This window comes from Eucyclogobius newberryi, unplaced genomic scaffold (assembly GCF_026437365.1).
Source record: "Eucyclogobius newberryi isolate DKJ021-1_F unplaced genomic scaffold, fEucNew1.0.hap1 SCAF_8, whole genome shotgun sequence".
Classification (NCBI taxonomy): domain Eukaryota; kingdom Metazoa; phylum Chordata; class Actinopteri; order Gobiiformes; family Gobiidae; genus Eucyclogobius; species Eucyclogobius newberryi.
This window is the reverse complement of record NW_027316500.1, coordinates 16,743,883-16,765,963: the sequence shown is the minus strand read 5'-3', so window position 1 is coordinate 16,765,963 and position 22,081 is coordinate 16,743,883. Positions and strand designations below refer to the sequence as shown.

Sequence of the window (22,081 nt, the reverse complement as noted above, 5' to 3'; positions counted from 1 at the left end):
GGTGCTACCTAAGGTTAAAACCACTAGTTAGCAAATGCATTTATGGCCCAGTCAGTCCTGCTACTGACCAATTACCAGCCTGGACGCCAATTAAAGAGCACTTATTTGCTAAAGTAGCTAAAGCATGTTATCAGTCACACTATGAACTGTTTTATGGAGAAGTTACAGCTAACAAGGACGATTACAAACCCTCATTATGTAGTGGTGAATATTGTATACATTAATATGGTAATTAGACTGAAGATCACAAGCCAGATCTGCCAATATAGGGGAGTTACTTGAATGTGATTATTTGTGTTGTACAGCACTGTGCAACAGCTTCACGAAGACAAGGAGGTAAACCAAGAGATTTTAGTTGAAGGAAAATGTTAACAACATTTTTGGGTTTAAATGATTTCGATAAATTTCATTACCTGCTTTGGGCCGTAGTTTGTTTAATACCTTGCCCGTGTTTCTGATGTTTGTTTATTCGTTTGTTTGTTGCTCTAAATGTAATAATTCATCATCCAAAAAGTTATTTCATTATTATTTAGTCAGTTAGCTACGTTTTGCACAGCACTGTAAAAAGTTTTTCATTCAAGTTACGCCAATCAACTGAATAAAACACACATCACAGTAAAATAAACTTGTGCTGTATATCACAAAAAAGTCACAAAATATGCAAGTGAAGCCTTGTAATTAGTCTCAAAGCGAACACTTTTCCAGTACCCAATTCGATTTTATTGGGTGTTTTCAAATTGACTCTTAATCAGAATGGACGCTCATGGTTGGGCTGTTGGTTTTGGAAAATAACTGGAGGCCAAATCTCTTAACATGGATTGATCTGTGAGAGAAGGCATTACTAAAAACGTGTGTATGTGCGCAGAGGGGCAGAGTACAGATATTAATTTTCATCATTAGGAATCGTATCGCCCGGGGGGTAAAAAAACCTCTTTTATTGACTTGCTTGTTGACGACTTACCAGTTGTTCACTTGTAGAATGGTAAGGCCTGTGTCTTGTGCCAATTGCTTCTTCTGTTCTTCTGATGGGTACGGATGCTGCAAGACAAGAACAACAAAACAAAATGGTGAATTTTACAAAAAGGCTGTCAACTATTTGTTTAATCAAGCGCAGAAGCGACGAACGACAAAGGCGATATATCAAAGCGCTGTGTGAATAAAGGTGGGAATGTACAGTACATCTCCACGCGCTGACTCTCTCTCCTCTTAAGATCATTAATGGAATATGAAATCTTGTAATTAATGGCAGGCAAAAAGGCAAGCCAATTAGAAAGTTAAGTGAAGTGGAGAACCAGCGCTGGTAATTAGGCAGCCTCTTACACAAATATATTCACGTCAATGCCCCCACCCTTTGCAGTCGGCTGCATAATCAGACGGCAGGGATCAGTAACAGTGACCCAATGGAATACAGACAAGAGAATACTAAATCATCTGTCTTTAGTGCCGCTCATTACATCTTTTTTCATTGTAATTAATAGCCTTCATTTGTTGCTCATTCTTCAAACTGTACTTTAACATGTTGTATCTGCACTGAGCAAAAGTGATGGAGGAGGTAGATGGTTTTAGATGTTGAGGGTCTCTTTGTAAAATGGTTTATGAGGTTTCAGTACATGTACAGAGGGAAGAAAGAGAGAAAATATTGAAAGGAATCTGACATTAGAGCGGCCGAAAAATATTAACGTTTTAGACTAGATTTTGTGAAAGATAGGAAAACAATTCGGTACGAGTCAAGGGAAGAGAACACCATGAATGGGTTAAACACCATATTCGGCTTTTGGCAGGCGCACTGTTTAAATATACAAAATGAATAAATTGGATATTGTGAACACCGGAGAGAGTTGGTTTATGTTAGAATGATGAAGGTATCACGGTTGTAGGAAGCCTTGTTCAGTGAGGACAATGTGCTGTTCATGACTCGAGACAAGACATGAACTGTGCTAGTGACCATCAGCAGCCTTTAAAAGAAGAAGAGGGAGGAAGAAGGGGGCTATACACGGCCACCAATAAGCCTGTGTACACAGAACTTAAACCCAATACAAAAATGTGTACTAATATTAGACCGCATATAGAAGGTGGGCGATGCTGACAAAAATTATTATCTTTGTGATTAATTGTACAAACACAAAGAATTAACAACAGAGGAGCAGAAATATCACCTTATTTGAACGTTTACAACATTGAGTTTTCTTCATTTTTACTACAAATTTTCACATTTTGCTTCTACAATATAATTTACATTTTGATATATTGTCCACAAATACAAAAGGTTGATACTATATGCAAACAACGTATTGACAATAATAACAACGTATTGACAACAATAATTCATAGTAAATAAAATAGTTGGATGTGATACTATACTATATATGATACTAAATAATATAAATGGTCACAAACTGTTAATATGTCATATCTCATAACACATGAAGTATCTATGGCGTGTAATAGCCAATCAGACATGCAAAATCAGCACGGCGCCTGTTATTCCTGCACATAATAAATTGTCAGAGTGAGGAGAATGAGGTGAAGAGACAGCGGTGGAGAAAAGGGTTTTTCTTCAGGCTTTCCCTTGTCCATGTGATTTGTTGTGGGGACGATGAAGAAAGGAAGGCCGGTTTTATGTGCTAACTAATAATCGCACTGTCGCCTCCAGCTACTGTCATGTCTATTCAACAGTTGACTGTGTTTTCTTGTCTAAATGAGAACTTGATTAATGTTGTTTAGACGCCTTTCGATTGATAATTACGTGCAAATCATTGGCGCCATTCGTCTGCATGTAAACAATTTATGTACGTTCACCTCATAAAGTTAAACTGTCACGGCCTTTGTGTGTGCGTCATGGGATTTTACATAGACACCATGCTCATAGATACAATATATTACGCCATATGAACAAAATGCTTTTTAAGGGCGACAAACAAAGTCAATTGAACATAAAAAGATCAATGTGTCCATTCTACGTGTTGAGGATCTATGAAAGCGAAGAGTGTCTGCCTCGTGATGCGGAGGGGGGAGCTGCGGCCACGCCAGGGGCCACAGGCTCGCACAAATACAGCCTGTTTCTGAGCAGTGGCCTGCCCCAGCTTCCCAGCAAACACTCAGAGGGAGATAGACAAGTAGTCATATGCAGACAGACACACGCACCAACAAAGACAACCATACTGCAACAGATACTGCCACTGGACAAGCTTATGACACAGGGAAAAGAGTGTGGGACCACATGCGGTAGCAAGCTAGAAAAGTAAGACTCACTGGTTTTCACAATCTAATTCTACCTCATTAGGTGATATTTTAAAATATTTTTTCTTTTTTTTCTTCACAAAATGTCAGTGTAATTTTTAGATTGAATTGGTTTTGCTAAATTGAATAGGCAAATAAATTGACGCATGAAATAGAATTGAAGTAAGAAGTTGGTTCACTTATGAGCAACGTTTTACACCGAACAGCATTGACCTATTAAGGATAACAAACCAGTTTTTTTTTTACCAGATTATAAAAGAAAATCACATGAAAAACTTTGATAGAAGAAACTTTTGAATCTTTTGGCTGGGACTTTTATATTTACAAAATAAGAAGTTACCAAGAATTTAAAACAAACAGACCACTTTAACCCTCAGATTGAAATATTTATTAAGGCATATCAATCAGAATTCACAAGGACATTAATATGTAAATTATATAAATGCATTATTAACCTGGAAAACCATTCCACTAAATACATAAAAATTCCAAGGGAAACAGAAGGTAATTTGATATGTACAGCTCAATGGAGGACACTAAAGCACAAGTTTGGAGGGAATTCTATTGGAAAAAATGTATCTTGTTTCTTTATAACATCATGTCAAAGTGCTCACTATTCACAGGGATCTGCTAACAGCTGGGGAAACTATACTAAACATTACCATGTGTTTTGGGACTGTCCAATAATTCACAAATACTGGGCTGATATTCCATTTGACTTTAAAACAATGTAGCTCGGATGTAGGACTCCAGCGGTAGAGTTGATTATTGGATACCTGTGGAGTACACTTTGGGCTGCAGTGGAAAAGGCAGTTAAAAATAAATGGATGAAGGGCCGACTGTCATGGGATTTTTTTGGCCAAATTTAACAGACACTGGGACAGGTGGGATCAGTGGCGGGTTGAGGGAAAATCTGACAACATAACATATGCACTGCTTTGTATCACCATCGCCCCACGTCCCAAGCCAGTCCCAAGCCAGGACATAGAAATATGCAAATTGCAAATATGCAGAATTACATTTTCTTTTGCTATAGAATCTGGGACTACACAAACCAATTGGAAAAAGCTAAATTCATTCCCTGAGTCCTTCTAATATGTAAAAGTACAGGTAAAAACTCCACACACCAATGTCCAGACATTGACACCTTGAGCAGAAATATCTGATAAATGTCTAGTTTTGATCTTGCTAATCTTCACAATTCCATCCATATACAGTATATATCTGTATTACCAGTGTAACAGGTTGCTCAGTTTTAACTCTGTTCGAGTGGTGTCTCAGAGGAAAAGAGACACAGAAAGCAAATATTTTTTGAGATGAGATGCAATAACATGTTCTTTAAAGCAGCAGATGGAAAGTTTCTGCCAATCCATCCCTCCCTTCCTCCAACCCTCCGCCTATCTTAATGATACGTCTTCTCCAAATATACTACTCCTTTCATGAGAATTTCCAGCCGTGATGTAGCACTGGCCTGGGCTCGACTGTGAGCATGTGTGTGCCAGGAGGAGGGCCATTCTCTGCCTTATCAGTCCAGCTGTGTACGCGTGCATGTGTCAGAGGATCTGCTTGTCTTATATTAGTAACATTGTATCTGTCAGACATGGGAACATGAGGTCACGTGTTTTAGACTAAATAAAGGTGAAGACAAGAGTGGTTAGGAATTCTATGTGGATGTGATGGCAAGAGACAAGAATGTTGTCAGTAACTAGGAAAAAGTGTTATCCGTAGGTATATCTATTCTTTTTTCAATTTTAGTTAGGGTTATCACTTTTGTGGGAGCGGTTTCCTTTTGGGCATTTAACTATAGTGAGTATTAACTTAAGCCCATGTATGCAACGAATAGTTCTGACTCTGATCCTTCCCTATTTAATTATCACATAGTACAAGGAGCCGTTTCAAGACACCAGTTTAGATCAAATGCACAAGATTATTGCAACAAAATAACCAATTTAGCAAAGGCCTGCAAGCATGAAAAAACATCAATGAATGTTGTACAGAAGATGCTATAAAATGTGCTTAAAAGCCAACCTAATATACTTTAATAGTGTTAGCACTCATCCAACCATCATGCTTAAAAACCCCTGACCTTTGCCCATATATGGTCAACTTCTGGTTTCCGGACAGTGTGGTATGCGTCATGAGTATCCTTGCATCAGCAACATGGCCTCCCTGTCTGTCTGACCCGGGCAGACCTGAACAAGAGCAATCAGGATGGAGAGCAAGGCTGGGGAGGAGACTTGGAAATGGATATGTGCCGCCCCTGGGGTTTAACACAGATAACATATTCTGAAAGACCCCTCTTTACACTCCCTGTCCCGCATTTCACCCTCGGGACCACTTATTTGAGGAAGACATGTGAAACAAAGTGATGAGAAATAATAACATAATCTTGGCGTCAGACTGTGCCTTTTCTGCCATTAGTGCCGTGGTGTTATCATCACATGTCTTGCTATTTAAAGCCACACTTCCCAAGTCAGTCTTCATCCTATTAAAAAGCATTGACATGCTACATTAGCTAACAGCAAGCATGAATCAAGATGGTTGGACAAGAATAAAAGAGAAGAAAGTCACATATGCATTCTTTCAGTCAGAGCTTTAAAGAGAAGCCAGAGTCTTGAGCAATCTCCGAGCTGTTGAGGAGGGAAGCCCACATTGTAAAGAAAGTGACCCTGTTATAGTGGTCAAATCATCAATTCTATGTTTTAGTAACGATGCAAGCACTTCTAATGAGTCAATGGTTAGCAGCACATTCGCTTTGAGATTTGTCAGAAGCAGAAAAGTGTACCTTTTCTTGTTCATTTGTGTCTGTATAACCCTGTGCCCTAAAGTCTCTTAGAATGCTAAAAGAGTGAGTTTGGGCTACTCTTGTGAATTTAAGCAGAGACTAATTTGATTCACGATGATTATGGCTGCTTGTTGACATGGCAGTTTTAGTAAAATGTCAAGACCTGTTTTCCTACTTTTCCTGGGTCAACTCCCTGTGGAAAGCGAGCTGCCCATCAGGAATGCTTGACGGTTAATCCAGGGGCCTTTTTGGCTAGAAGGGCATCAGGATGTCATACCCAACCCAACAACACAAATGTCCACAGCCACACACACTTATGTACACACAGTTTACTGGAAGTGCAGATTTGCCCTTGCCAGAAGTGGATGAGATTACCTTAAATATTTGGGGAGGCGAGCACATTGTTATGCTAACAACAAATGCCCAGAACCCTGAGCATATGCAGACTTTAAAGCAAGCTTTACAAACTATTTTGCTGTGGTAAGTTCCCAATTTATTTCCAAATTTCTTGTTCATTGAGTGGAAGTTACATCCTGAATGCAGCACAGTAAGAAGTATGCCTTTTTGAATTCCATTCTGTGTAGGTGGCATTGACTGACATCCCTTTGACTTCATTAGGGAGCAGGGACCCGGCAACAAAGCTGGCTCTGGGAGAAAGGGGGGATTAAAGCAACAAGAAAAAGGGAGTGCAGCAAACAACAGAAAAAAGCAGAGCTAACCTAATTTCCTCTGATTCCGGTCTGCCATGACACAAAATACAAAACAGAGCAAAAAACAGACGGCATAAGAGACTCCAAATGAACACAGCATTCAAGTGAGATGTAAATATGCTGTATGCAAAGTTTACGCATAGAAGATGCCCCCTGTAGTCACGCTCTGGAGCACAAGTATCTTACATGGCAATGGGGATATAGAAAATGAACTCCACACTTGGAGCATGAATTATTCACCAGACTTTTACCAGGACATACACATAGACACACCCCCAAATACCCTGTTTTTGTCATGAAAAATCACAATCTCCAAAATAATGATTTTGAGGTAATTTTTTCTAGGAAAGTTACTATACAATGTGCACTGCACTAATGTACATTTGCCCTAAATTAAATTATTGCTCGTTGTTAGCAAACTGATGTGTATTTAAAGCTATATTTGACTTTTGTGATGAGATGTGTTGAACATATTTATCAGTCTATCGTAGGTCTCTTCCCAATGTGTATTTTGGAGCTTAAATTCTATCGAGAGAAATGCTTCACATTTGAACAAAGTGCAGTTGAGTTAACCCGGGCGTGTTCTGTTGATAAAGCTGATGACATGTAGGCCTATATGTGGTGCTGGCTGTGCGCTGAACGTGGGGACACTGTCGTCCACAGTTGCTTTGCTAAGAGATAGGACGTGCTTCATTAGTCCTCCAATTGCTGCGCAGGAGGCTAAATTTATTAAGGAGCCGGATGTTGCACAACACCTGCTGCTGTGCTTGCCTCGGCGCAATAAAGGAAAGGGGGTGCGTATGCTAGCTAGTGCTAGTGGTGAGCGCTGCTTGTTGGACTGAGGCTGATGAGCTGGGGCTAATTCAGGGGGTGATTATGTAGTTTGCTGGACCACTAAACCTCTTTAAGCCCGTAATTACCGCCTATTTGAACGAGGGGAAGCACTCCAAAGCAATCGGTGCTTGCACCAAGCAGCGCTATGAACGGCAGCCACAGCTGGAGGTGGGCTGCCTCAGGGCTGCCTGCAATGAAGGGGGTGTGTAAATGGGTAGTAGGAGGATCCATAAAGCCTCATCCCAGTCAGGTACCACAGCACACTGAGGCATCACAGCAGGACACCCCTCACTGTGCCAGTGTGTTAGCTCCAAGCTACAGCGCTCCAAGCAAGTGTTCTTGCACTGATCTCGTGGCTTAAAAACAAATTGTTGAACAGGGCTACAATACACAAGGCTGTAGCAAAAACAAAGTACTATTATGGGAGATTTTGAGGCAACCAAATAAAAACAATTATAGAACAATTGGGCACTAACCACATGATTGCTTGAGACTAAATGGGGCTTGTAACTGGTTATTGGAGCCCTACAGATGTCACAGCGGTGAAAGCCTAAGAAGATTTCGCACACAGAGATATTCAGGAGGGAATCGTACTCTCAGATTGCATCTGAGCCAGAGAGAAACCATTTCATTTCACTTGACTTTCAAGGAAATTTGACTTTACGTAATGCCACTGAAATGTGATCTCTCAGAGGAAACAATTTAGGGGCCACAGAACATTCTAATAACCCTAGCAATATTATTATGTTATTATCATAATTACCCTTTTGCCCCTGACGTTTTAATTAGAAACTCACCGCTGGCCCCTGGGGGTGAAGGAGAATGCAGAAACTAGGTAAAGGTATTCCACAATTGCTCCCTTATGCTCTTCAGAGAGCCCAGTATAATAGGCAAAGAGGATAAGATTATTGAAAGATGTTGCTCCATTTCGTCTTTGTCTCTTCAGCCGGTTCCACCATGGCATCTGATTAGTTTGATTTTATAATTATATTTTTTTCAGTTCAATGTATTACTTCTTCCATGTCAACCTACCATCACAACAATGAGAAAGGTCCATCTTCATTGGTGCATGCTTTAACAAATCAATGACTTAATGTGTCGTAACAAACAAGTGAGCATTCCCCGCTCACTTCCCCCACTGTTAATGTACCGGCTACACAGGCTGTGCTTAAGAGGTGCCACACGGAGCGAATAAATGACAGGTCCTCCTATAAAACAGAGCTGCAATAATGACCAAAGCTATGAAATCCAAAAGTCCAATCTGAGTGTCCTTGTGCTGCTCCAGCCTTTAGCTCTGTTTGAGTCCTTCACCGTGAGTTATTGCCTGTCTGCATTCACCACCTGGTTCACTAGCGATGATTCCTCTCACTCCAGTGGCCGCCACACTAACACACAAAACACCACACAAGCCTACACATACACATTTAGCATCGCCATCTAACCAAACGCATGTGACCAGGCTTCTCGGCAGGGTCAGATGGCACTGTCTGACCGACCGTACCACCTGCCTCTGCGACAAAGCACACCTCAATTAGACCATTAGCCCTGCGTTATGGCTGCATATCATACAAGAGCTCATCTATAAATAATAGCACTCTCTTTGAAATGGCACCAATATCACAGGGATAGCACAGTTCAAGGGCAATAAAATGTAAGCTAACACAGATGTACATTATGGAAAAATGGAGTAAGAGAGAAACATAAAAAAAAGCAAAAATGGGAAAGAAGTCAGAGAAGCAGAAGGCATGCATAAAAGATGGGGAGCCCTTATGTTTTATTTTTTTCAGGGGGAAGTGTTTTGTCTGAGAGAAAGATATACAGTAGAAGCAAAGAGAAAGAGAGACGCAGGGTTCATGCATGGGCGAAAATACAAGTGGGAGGAACCAAATTGATAAATTAGTTCAGCCAACGAACAAACTGATTACCACGACAGAAGAAACCGCAGCCACGGAGCAGCAGAGCACACGCGAGGACGGAGACACAAAGGCACACACTGCTACAGAAGGAACATGAGGTTGTCATGTACATTTGTTTTTGCAAAAGTATGTTATATATAATAAATGTAACATGCAACACTGTGAAATGAAGCACCTAAAGTAGAGAACTCTGGAGAGGCACTAGTCTTGCCAATATTATAGTCCTTAACCTGGACTCAAACCTTAAATATTGAACAGTTCAGGGGTAAATGCTCTTTCCATAGTCACCAAACTGCACACACACTTGGGGCTGTAGTTCTCTGGTTGCTTAGTCGATTAAATCGGTCAATGGCATCTAAGTCGATCAAGATTTTCATTAATCAACTGAGTTGAGAGAGTAAATAATGAGTTTATTCTGCTGTTTATAAGTACTTCTATTTATAAATAGTTTAATTTATTCATTTTATTTAGTTTTATTTTTCATTCATTCCCTTGTTTGAGCTTGTGGATGATTTACAGTTTTAAAATATTTTGTCAGCGCAACGCTCTGGCCGCTTTTAGTCGACCAATCGATGCACCAAGCAAGTCTTTAGTCGAATAAGAATTTCGTTAACTACATTAACAAAAAACCTTAGTGACTGTTACTTTACAAACATCCTGACTGAACGTGCTGAATGTCTCAATGCAAAAACAAAGAGTCATTGCTTATATTAAAAATACAGTTCCCAACTTCTGGCAATAATAATCTTTCTATTACAAGCATTCCATAAGCTAACCACAGACTTATGACAATATTTTTCCCAGACTCTTCCGGACGTCAACTTGCCACTCACTCTCCAATAAATACCGCAGTCCTGGTGGGGAACTCCACACCCCAACTACGATCCTGACGTCACTGCAGTGGACATGCACTGCACTACACATGGCTGTTTCTGTGTGTATGGCAACATCGCATTTACAGAATACTGTTAAATCAAGCTGGAGTGATCAGTGCCTCAGCGTATTTTGACAAAGACAGACAAACTTATAGCACACGGCTGTTAATGAAAAATACTGCCGGCGTGAAAGAACAGCCTTATGAAGACATCAATCACCATAACACACTGTGCAACAATGAAGCCACACACTCAATTGTGTCATATTTTCCCAGCTATTAATTTATAGGACTGGTTAGAAAGGAGGGGTAAGAAATGAAAATAAGGAACAACAGCATTATTATATGTGGTTTTAATTGCTCTTACGAAACAAATGTAGCCCTGAGAAAGTAAGTCTATAGTAAATCAACAGAGCAGACCTATGCATTTTATGGTTAGGGGAGTATGTTAAGTCCCTTGTGACTAGTGATCTTCACTGCTACTGACCGACCTTGAGAGTCTGTAAAGTTCTCACATTCTTAAAGAAACACAGCGGCCCTTTGACTGAGGCCGGATCAACATTCATATCCTTGCAGCTATCTTAGGCAGCTTTTAATGATGTTTCAAATTAAAATGTTCAACTCGCAAGATGATATTGCATAAAGGCATGTACGATGTTGAAATGTCAAGACTTCTTTTCACTTTTTCACTTTTTTTTTCTTTTATGACCAGTTTGTCTAGAACGAGCTTGTCACAAAGAGTGCTTGGTTTGCATTTTTTTTATTTCAGCATGAAAATTTAATACATATTCTGTTAATAAGCAGATCATAAGTAAAGTAATTTTTGTTTGAGTTTAACATTGTTTTCATATGCAGGAATCCGCTTACATGGAGCCAGATTCATTTGACAAGATTGTTCCACTCGTACAGAGAAAGCTGCAGAGACATGACTATCAGACATTTCTACTTCTATTGTCCAGGAGTAAATGTTTAAACAGCATAAGTACAAAAACAAAGCTAGATAATGTAAATGTCTTAACATACGCCTTGACATATGTATCTTTTTAAATTCCTCCCTAAAGCGTTTACTGTATGCCCCCTATTCATTTGCCCATCCATCCATCATCCTGTCCATCAGTCAAAAAACAGATGGCCTTTCAGGAGCCTGTGTCGGGACTGATGACTTCCCTCTGCCCCGGCCATACCATTATACACCCCCTACACACACACACACACACACACACACACACACACACACTGAAAACAACACAAAAGACACACATTCAGATACACTCTGCGCCCCCTACAAGTTGACCAGATGGATGGGGTCACACTATCTCTCCACTCGTTGCTATCTGTGCATGGGGATAGATATGCTATCAAGCTTGAATACACAAAACAACAGTGAACAACGGCGAAGCGAGTTACATATTGTGTGGACAATTGCCAATACCATGTGTCTATGGGGGTGATTGGACAAAAAGAAGCCCCCAAAGAGATCTGTCTGCCTCTGCTCCCAGGGGCCTGTCAGAAGGGATAATTGATGATGTTTTCATTACAAGGTGTGGGTTAATGTGGGGGCTGGGGCTCCACTGTGTGTTGTGGGAGCTCGCAGGTTGACTCAGCTGCCTCATCTTTGACTCTGGTCAATTCTGCAAACATACATAAGCTCGGGGAAAATAAGAGACTACTGAAGTTTATTCTTAGATCAGCATTTTAATAGTATATTGTTTGTTCAATTGTTCTCTGATCGCATTGGGCTCATGGACAAGCAGAAAGGAGAAAGTGGCGAAAAGTCATCCGTTGCCAGTCAACTGGAATTTAATCCTTGAATGTTTTTTTGTCAAAATACAACAGTAAATCATCCACGTTGCTGGTCCTCCTTGTGTCTCAAGTATCAAATTAGTGCGAGGGGTGGGGGTTATTGACAAAAAGGAATATCTTGATAATATTTTGGAGTATCCCAATAGTCCGACGATATCCAACAGAAATATGTGTTAGTTGAGGGTTGATTATCAGAGAGATGGGAAATGTCAGAAATATCATCTTATACCCATTTGAAGGTTTACATCATAACATTTTTTTTTTTTGTTGTTGTTGTAACATTTTGACTACAAACGATATACTCGATATTGACATTTTACCTATTTGCACACTTTCAATATATAGAGCCCACCTCAGAACCCAGTAATTAGAACCTCCCATTAGAACCAGTCTATCTGAGCAGGCAGATGTCTCAGGGACGGCCTCAGAAGCACATAATGAGGTGAAATGTCAACAAAGAATCACAATTCAAAGAACAATATTTGTGATAGTGACAATATTGCACTGGACTCTTGCCTTTCCAGAGCTGTAAAGGAAAGTGTAAACTACAGACTTCCCACATAGAGCCCACTGACACAAAGAAGGTTCTTCATAGCGCTCAGCTCACACACACTCCTGCCTACAGCACTTCCGGAGATAAAGTATGAGAAAGCGAACACAAACAGTGCAAATAAAACTATAACGTGTTCTTTTCTTTGCCTGCGTCCCGTCACAGTGTCACGCTACGCCTTTAGCAGAGCTGTCCGTCTGTCTGTCCTTTCTTAAGCCCGCTTTGAAATCTCTAATGCGGTGGCGCCTCGGCTTCTGACTGCCACTTAGATTGAATTAAGACCTAATCAGAGACATCAGGTCACAGAGCATTATATTACTGTACTGTATCAAGAAGGACATCACTTTTATGTTGTAGATTGCGAAGAAAAGAAATTATGACTAGGCATACAAAAGTCAGCTGACAAACTCTTTTATGCCTATTTACGTTCTGTAAAAGAACTTCTGAGGCATCCCAGTCACTTAGATTGTCAGATTGGATCATTTCTCATGCAGAAACTCAATTTGTGCAAGACAAACACGTCAAACAACAATCACAGGACAAACTTCATTGTGAAGTACTTTGTCATGCAACCACTTTGTTCTCATTGTACTCTTCAAAAACACTGCGTGACCTGTTAAATTGGCCTTAATTATAAGACGGATTTATGTGGCACAAATTCTGTGATTGGTTGAGTGGAGGTCACAATGGATCCAGATGGGAGTTTCCGCCCTTGGACTGGGGATGCCTTGGCTGAACGGGGTGCTGACATGTGGAGGCTGCAGCAATAAACAGCACAAGAGTAATAGCATCTGAGGCAATCTTGAACTCTGACCTCAAGATTTTTAGTTTTTGTACGTTTTCTTCCAAAGTCGGAGCCATTCACACGGCACTTCTCGTTTGAAAAATACATTCAAAATTCAACTGCCATAATCCTGCATGTATTTCACAATCTACTTTGACAAACACATCCACATACATTGTTCAATACTTGCATAATGGACTCCCCAACTACAGCGCCACAAGCTTGCACTTTTGCTTGCTTCCTTTCTTTGCCAGCACAAAAATGAATTATATCACTTTTCACACCTGTTTCTGCTCAGAAAACCCTGCTGCATGCTGCACTGTAAAGAAAAAAAAGAAAGAAAAAAACCTGGGGGGGAGAATGAGTGAACCCCAGCTCTACATCTGCGTCTCAGCGCAGTTAAATTAGAGTCTAATTGTATTAACTGGGGATTATGCCTTCCAGTTGGATTTTTTATACTCTTCAGTTGGGTTTTACATGTTTTTTAAAAGGGGAGGCACAAATGGGGGGTTTGCGGGTTGGCTCCTTTTATGAGCTGCAATCACGGTTAGCCCCTCGTTACTCCGAAGCTGTGTACAAATAAGAGGGGAGGAGAGCCAGCGCAACATTGTGTGTGTGTGTGTGTGTGTGTCTGTCAGGCTAATATAGTGACACTAACCAAATGCCATATTGCCCCTCCTTTCATTTTATACAAAAAGAACAATCTAAATGGAATATGGAGAGTGTGTGTGTGTGTGTGTGTGTGTGTGTTTGTGTGTGTGTGTGTGTGTGTGTGTGTTTGTGTGTGTGTGTGTGTGTGTCAAGGCAGAGTGAATTCTATCTAATTACTTTATCACATAATTTCACAAATTGCCTTTTCATAGGGGAGTGGAGAGGAAGCGCTGGAGGATTGGAGCCTTGAGCTTTCATTTACTACTCATTTCTTGTTAAATTAAACAAGAAAATACCATTGTTGAGGAGAGCCGGGGAGCTGGAGGTACATAATAATATAATAATAGCCTTGGAGTAAAGTAAATATTGGAATATTTTGATCTGAGAATGAGGCAAGATGACCAGCTATTTCAATTCTTCTTAGTCCTAATGGGTAATTTAGCGTAAAGTGAGCACTGGGATGGTATGTAGATTCATCAGGTTAGGATTCAAAACCACAACCTTCTGGATAAGAGGAAAGAGCACCAATATACATTGTTGATTCAAATAACAGAGAAACTGAAAAACCAGAGTGATACATTTGTTTATGAGTAATATTTCAGTCGCCAAATTTGGAACAAAAGCAAAACACGAAGAAATGTAAATAATATCTCATATACCAACAGGCCTACAGCTGCAAGAGAAACTAAAGCTGCATCAAGTTTTGCCAAGTTTCAAGCAAATGTTTGTGGTGAATCCAAGTCAATGAACATGTCCCAACAGCATCCATAACATTGTATGATCTCACTGGGTGTGTCAAGACTTGAAATGTGCCAATATTTCGTCACCATCTCCAAATCATGACCACTGTTGAATCATCCGCTCTTGTCACCTCGATCTGGAACAAGTCCCTCTATCCATCTTCTGCTGCCCCTGCCGGGTCGCAGGGGCTCTTCCTTCACCCCAGACACGTCCTCCAACTCTGGGGGGGATCCCCAGGCGTTCCCAGGCCAGCCGAGAGACATAGTCCCACCGGCGTGTCCTGGGTCTTCCCCGGGGCCTCTTCCCGGTGGGACATGCCTGAAACACTTCCCCAGGGAGGCGCCCAGGAGGCATCCGGAACAGATGCCCGAGCCACCTCAGCTGGCTCTTCTCGACGTGGAGGAGCAGCGGCTCTGCTAGGAGTTCCTCCCATGTGACTGAGCTCCTCACTCTATCTCTAAGGGAGCGCCCAGCCACCCGTCGGAGGAAACTCATTTCGGCCACTTGTATCCACGATCTTGTCTTTTTGGTCATTACCCAAAGCTCATGACCATAGGTGACGTAGATTGACCGGTAAATCGAGAGCTTTGTCTTTCGGCTCAGCTCCTTCTTCACCACAACAGTCTGATGCAACGACTGCATCACTGCAGCCGCTGCACAGATCCGCCTGTCAATCTCACGTCCCATCCTTCCCTCACTCGTGAACAAGACCCCGAGATACTTGAACTCCTCCACTTGGGGCAAGGATTCCCCACCCATCCGGAGAGGGCAAGACACCTTTTTCCGGTTGAGAACCATGGCCTCGGATTTGGAGGTGCTGATTCTCATCCCAGCTGCAAACCGTCCCAGTGCGGTCAGATTCTACTCTCCAGTACCCTGAAATAGACCTAATCGGGGAGGCTGAGGATTGTAATCCCTCTGTAGGTGGAACACACCTTTCAGTCCCCCTTCTTGAACAGAGGGACCACCAGCCCGGTCTGTCAGTCCGGAGGTTCTGTCCTCAACTGCCACGTGATGTTGCAGAGATGTGTCAGCCAGGACAGTCCTACAACATCCAGAGACTTTAAGACCCCTACCACTGAGGAGTTTGCCAACAACCTCAATGACTTCAGCTTGGGTCATGGATGAGTCAGCCTCCGAATCCTAAGTCTCTGCTTTCTCTTAGGAAGACGTGACAGTGGGATCAAGGGGTCCTCATAGTATTCCTTCCACCATCCAACGACATCCCCAGTCGGGGTCAGCAGGTCTCAACTCGCACTATAAACGGCGTTGGTGAAGCACCAGACGGTTTGCCAGAATTTCTTTGGGCCCGACCGATAGTCCTCCTCCATGGCCTCCCCAAACTCATCCCAGTAGCTGTGGTACACCTGGCCCGCAAAATACCTGTCAACTGCTTCAGGAGTCCTACAAGCCAAAGAGGCCTGATAGGCCTCCTTCTTCAGCCTGACGGCATCCCTTACTTCCGGTGTCCACCACCGGGTTCGGGGGTTGCCAGCGCGACAGGCACAGAGGACCTTGCGACCACAGCTTTGAGCAGCCGCATTGACAATGGAGGTCGAGAAAATAGACTCAATGTCCCCAGGCTCCCCCGGGATCTGGGAGAAGCTCTCCCGGAGGTGTGAGTTGAAGACCCTGCTGACAGAGGGCTCCACTAGACGTTCCCAACAGACCCTCCCAATGCGCTTGGGCCAAGCGGCCAAGAGTCCAAGACACACGGCCGGAGGTCAGATGACAAGACAACAAAGGTGATCATTGATCTCCGGCCTAGAGTGTCCTGATGCCATATGCATTGAACAAGTAATATGTATATATTTGTTGTGCAGTCCTAACCCTAAAAATAAAAGATTTAATGCCACCTACTCTGTGTACTTCTGTGCCTAAGTGCTCCACCCACCCCCCTCTTTCCCCACAACACATCTCCCCGGTGGCACAAGTATGAAGGCGGATACCAAAACACCAAACTCCAGACTAACTCCATAATCTATTCTTCTCACTTTGCTAATCTTTGTTCTTGTGTAAATGAATTCCATGCAAGTTTAGTCCTGGCTAATTTCAGAGTTGTGTTGTGCCACTGCAGTCAGATAATTAGACTATCTCTGAGAGGCCAGACTCTACGGACAAACGATGATGCCAGCGTTTGGCATAATCTTCTACTCCAAATCCCAAGCCCAGATACAAAGTAATATAGGGAATCATTCCTAAAGCCATCAATCACATTAAAACGTAAACAATTGACATCTATCCAAAAAACAGCAAATGGTACTGTTCAAATAGAGTTTGACGGATTATAAAAATAAATAAAAGTTATATTGTTTATAATAAAAAATGCTAAAGGAGAAGATTAAAAATGAAAACAAATTAATCAAATGGAAAAAATACACTAACTACTTTTTTATTTTTTATTTTTATTTTAGGGTATTTTTTTTTTAATTTTTTATGCTTAAACCTTAATGAATACACTTAAAGATGTGGACTGACACAATATCCATCAATAATGGGTTTCCCAATCTGATTATTGTATTGCAATTTGTGAGCTACTGTGTCTAAGTAATTTCCCTTGTTAATCAAGGGAAGTTTCAAGTTTCTAAGTCCATGTCTAAGTCTTAGTCGAATTCCCATCTCGATAGTGACCAAAATGGTAAACCGTGTCCCAAATATCCAAAGAGTGTCCATCTTTTTCTTTAAGCTTTTCACTTGTGCTTGAGAGAAAGGAAAGGTTCCATGGATCCATCTTATCCTTCCTTACCTCCATGGCCTTCTCCTTCTCACTCTTTTCTTCTCCCTCTCTCCCTTGACACTCACTTATATCCTTCCCACTGTTGGAGATCTGAGAGTGAACAAGCCTCCCATAAGCTGGAGCCCTGGTGTTATCTGACATTTGACTTTTGGGGAGGAAGTGTGCATGTTTCAAACACCTTTTCCTCTGTGGCCCTCAAGGTTTCTGAGGTATACAGGTTGAGGTCAGGGAGATGGAGGGGAGGAGCAGAGAATGAAGAGTTAGTGGTTAGGGGATAGGGTCAGATGTAAAAAAAAAAAAGAACACTTTATAGTTGACTGCCAATACACAGTCCTATTTGAAAATGCAGGGAACTTCAATTTGGTCAAGTAAACAGTGAAATGATTTTCACAGACCTTACCATGCATCAACATCAAAGAAAAGACTAGCAATAAATATGTAAAAAGTTCATGCAATATTCACAATCCAACAACCAAATTACTTTTCGCAGCATCTTGCGTGATGGTTGGTGAAATTCAACCCCGGCCAAACTGTATTATGTGTTCCATATTTTGTGGGGAGTATGGGGAGTATAGGTTGGATTGCAAACAGTGTAATTTAGATCCAGTAAACATTTCCACTATTTCAAGTTATTTTTAGTAATGCATCTGAGCATAATCTAAATTGTGGTCTGCATTCTGAGTTGATTACATGTGAACCAACTCAAAACTACAATGATGTAAGACGTAGGCAATTTTTAATATACCGGGCAGTGCAAAAGTCTTTTCAGGCAAGGAAGAAAGTTGTATCCTTAATGTGCCCTATGCAACATTTCTGGTGGAGGGTTTGCCACCTGCTTGTCTCCATGGAGATGTTACTACTTTGCCTGGGATGTTTGACAGTATAGCATTAAACTAATACATTTTGCATTTGTACAAGTCATGTGTTTTATTCCTGAAAAATAACATGCATCCTTACTGTGAGTGGGCTTGCCTCTCCACAGATCTGACCTGTAACTTGACCTGGCGAAGTCACCTGCTGAGTAAGATAAGTCTAATGACATACTGTGAAATGTTCCAGGCAAAGCAATAGGATCTCCATGGAATCAAGCATGTACCGGTAACTACAAAAGTCACATAATGCACTTTTGATACTGAAAAACAAACCGTGCATAGACTTTATATACCACGAGTTAACATAGAATCCCAATCCTACTTCAGAACTTTGAGAACACCAGCTGGTGCTTGAAACATTGGTATTTGCATCTTAAACTAATGCAAAAGCCAAGAATCGCAGACATCTGTTAAATAATGACAGATTTGTTTCTAATAAGGTTCATCTATGTATCTGCAGCCGCTATGGCCAGGAGCGTCTCTCCTTTGCTTCAACCTTATTCAGTTTCAGCAGAGATCGCCGGCAGATTACACAGGCCTTGTCTTTGAAGTGTTCTCAATACCAGCACCGGGATAAACCGAAGAAAAGAGTAGATTCTTGTGGTGTCAATGAGCTTGTATTGGTATCTTAAGTGTGTGTGTGTGTGTGAGAGAGAGAGAGAGAGAGAGAGAGAGAGAGAGTGAGAGTGCCTGTGGCTGTGTAGGGAGCTATACTGTGCACAAGTTTAACTCTGCTTACTGTTAGATGCTGGAAAAGCCATGCTCTCATTATGTTGGTGGCCACTTTGGGAAAGATTCCTCTCTTCTTGTTGCGCTTCTTTTCCTTATCCGGATCATCGTCGTCCCCCGTGCTTGGCGACGCTACGCTGTTGTCCAGACCGTCACCTGTCACATGACACAAACAGGAAGAAACCGAGCAAATCAGACTTGCTATTTGTTTACTTCCTGAATTTGCGATGCCTCTTCCTTCAAAGGGAATAAATACTATTTCGAAGGAATTCTAGAGGGCTTTGTATGCACAGACTAAAGGGTATAGAGACACAACAATGGCAAGCTGAGAATGGCTGGAAAACAGCACCTCATAAATGCATTCATTTTTAATACATTTATAAATAACCCTGCCTTTCATTTTGCTCTCCCCGCCACATGAAAACACACCAAGTGCCGTGTCTTTCTGAGTGTGAGAAGGGGAGCACAAAGGACTTGTAAGGTCGCATTTCCCCACTCTCCCATCCAAGCCGATGCAGAATTGAAAATGACAGAGAGATTTAGTCTTTATTATCCTGAGGGGAAAATAGTTATTGAAGCGTCACCCCACCACATTCTGCCATTTTACCTGAGGTGGAAAGAGGAACACGACACTACAAAAAGCGAGGTTGCGGCGACGAGAAGGGGGGCAGAAAATAAAAGCAAAAGCAAAATAGGTGGAAAAAAGAAAGTGAGAGGCACAAACAGCAATAACAAAGCTTGCTGTTTTTCATAACAATGGCATCATGGCTGCTTACAGCAACCTGTAGAGCTTTGATAAGGCTCTATTAAGGCCAGTTAACCTCACCTTAGGGGACACAGAGACAGCTTAGAATATTTGAGCATGCAGGGACAGTGCGAGGAAGACACTCTCCACTTACTGCAGGTTATTCTATAGACCCATGAAGAATGAGGCTTCTTTCTATTTGAGACTGGATAAAGCCTAATTGTTATGATCCATATTGCAGCGTTCTATTTCAGAATTAAAAAAAAAAAATGAGGCAAGGTAAACACACGCTGCCAACACTTGCATAAATCTGAGCAGCTGATAAGTGACTTTTGTCCCCAATAAAGTGAAAAGAGGAAAGAAAAGAAAGATGTGAGAAAAAAAAGACAAAAATGTTGAAGCAGTGCACAGAATTGGATGCTTATTTATTGATTACACACAAAGCTAAGTCAATTCCCTGTGGTGCTTGGAGACAACTACATTCAGGCAAACCCGCGCTTCACTAACTTACAGAGGGCGACACCCAGCACCTAGCTAAACCTTAAGCCCTGATTCATCGATAATTAATGGGGATGTTGGCGCTAATCCGGTTGGAGATGACTTTTTTCCAGCTCGCCACATCAATGGAATAATCAAGGGTCTAAAACCAGGCCTTTGCTCCCCATTACCTCAGGCAAAAGAATTCCTGAAAGCATGCCTGGAGGGCACCTGAATTATATACACCATTAGGAGAGAGAGGCTCGCAATGATCCATATGAAACAACACTGGGCTAGAGCCCGTTCTCATCCCCTCTTCATCAGTCCAACTGTTCTGGCAGCACAAGATACATATGCACAAATATTGAAGGCTTTTTAATGAAGCAACGGTTGTAGCAGAGGGGATGCACTGGCCAGTGGGGGAGGGGAGCCGCCTTCAAACCAACACTATTCACTGAATATTAGTGATGCATGTTATGTAGAGTGACAAGTAGACCAAAGCCGACCAGATAATCAATGATGTTTATGAAATTACCAGTGATTATGGAAAATAAGACAATATTAGATGTTGAGTCAATAATGTCATCGGTGCAAATGCAATCCAGCCACAGCAAATTATGAGCCAGGTGTTTTCTGCGCTGATCACATGATTTGCACAGGTAATCCCGAATAGGGTAAGACAGTAATGAATAAGTACTGCATTCTGTTAAATAACGTGGATAGAAGGTGTGTTTCTGAACAAAACATAATTACTTAAACAGCAGATAAAAAGTACCAGAATCTCTTGTCTCGTCTCTAGACAAGATCAAGACTTACAAAAGCCAAAACTGGTACAAGAAATCCCACTAACCCCACCCATCAAACTCCCATGAGCCCTTTGTGTTTAGAAGCACACTCCAATTTCAAGTTTAAGTTACATCATTAGCCCAGGACAAATGCACCCCAGACTTAACAACTGCTTCTATACTGCCTACTGTTTCAGGCCAGAAGTGCCCCCTCCTCTCTTCCTCTATGTGTCTCTGAGACGGCTGGAACAGAGCAGAGAGAGGAGCTGAGCCCGGGCCCTGTAATCTAAGACCAGATTTTCATTGGAAGCAAATGCTTTCAATCCGTTGTAAAGACCGGCTCATGTTCAGCAAAGCCTACAATAACAAACCGTGGGGCTTGTCTCATGCAAGTTAGAGGAGTTTGGGGACGGAGGCGAACTGGCCATGGTACCACACTGGGAGGGAGTGGTGCAAGCATAAGCAGAAACGCAAAAGGTGAGAGATGGGCGTTGTAATGTGAGGTAAAGTGGAGGAGTATGCTGGATTATGGAAACATAGTAGAGCTGTAGCGATATGTGTTGATGCTACTTTCAATAGCAACATATTACAGAATTATCAATACCAGTCAAGTTATGTTTCTTCAGTATATGTACTATACGAGTCCATTACACTATTACTATGGAGTAAATCTTATTCAAATGTTGGTGGGTAGGTCCTATAATACTAATGATACTACTACTAATGATAAAATAGTAAAAACTTCCCACTTACTTCACTGTTGTTTTAGCCACAACTTTGGATATAAATTTCATAGCATTGCTGGAATATAACGCAAATGAAGATTTGGCATTAGTCATTGTATTTGG

At 41.6% G+C, this 22,081-nt stretch overlaps 1 protein-coding gene across 2 annotated transcripts in view; it reads right to left on the bottom strand.

Annotated features, from left to right (window-relative positions):
• Nucleotides 1-22,081, bottom strand: part of LOC140351677 (homeobox protein Meis1) — a 70,361-nt gene that overhangs the window by 19,605 nt on the left and 28,675 nt on the right. Inside the window, exons 8-10 of one of the 2 annotated variants that reach the window (XM_072437615.1) lie at nt 19,237-19,382; nt 18,583-18,642; nt 962-1,038 (exon numbers count right to left, since the gene is read on the bottom strand). In XM_072437615.1, coding sequence (XP_072293716.1) covers nt 962-1,038; nt 18,583-18,642; nt 19,237-19,382 — 283 coding nt within the window. The remainder of the gene's footprint in view (nt 1-961; nt 1,039-18,582; nt 18,643-19,236; nt 19,383-22,081) is intronic. The other variant, XM_072437616.1, reaches the window with a different exon arrangement.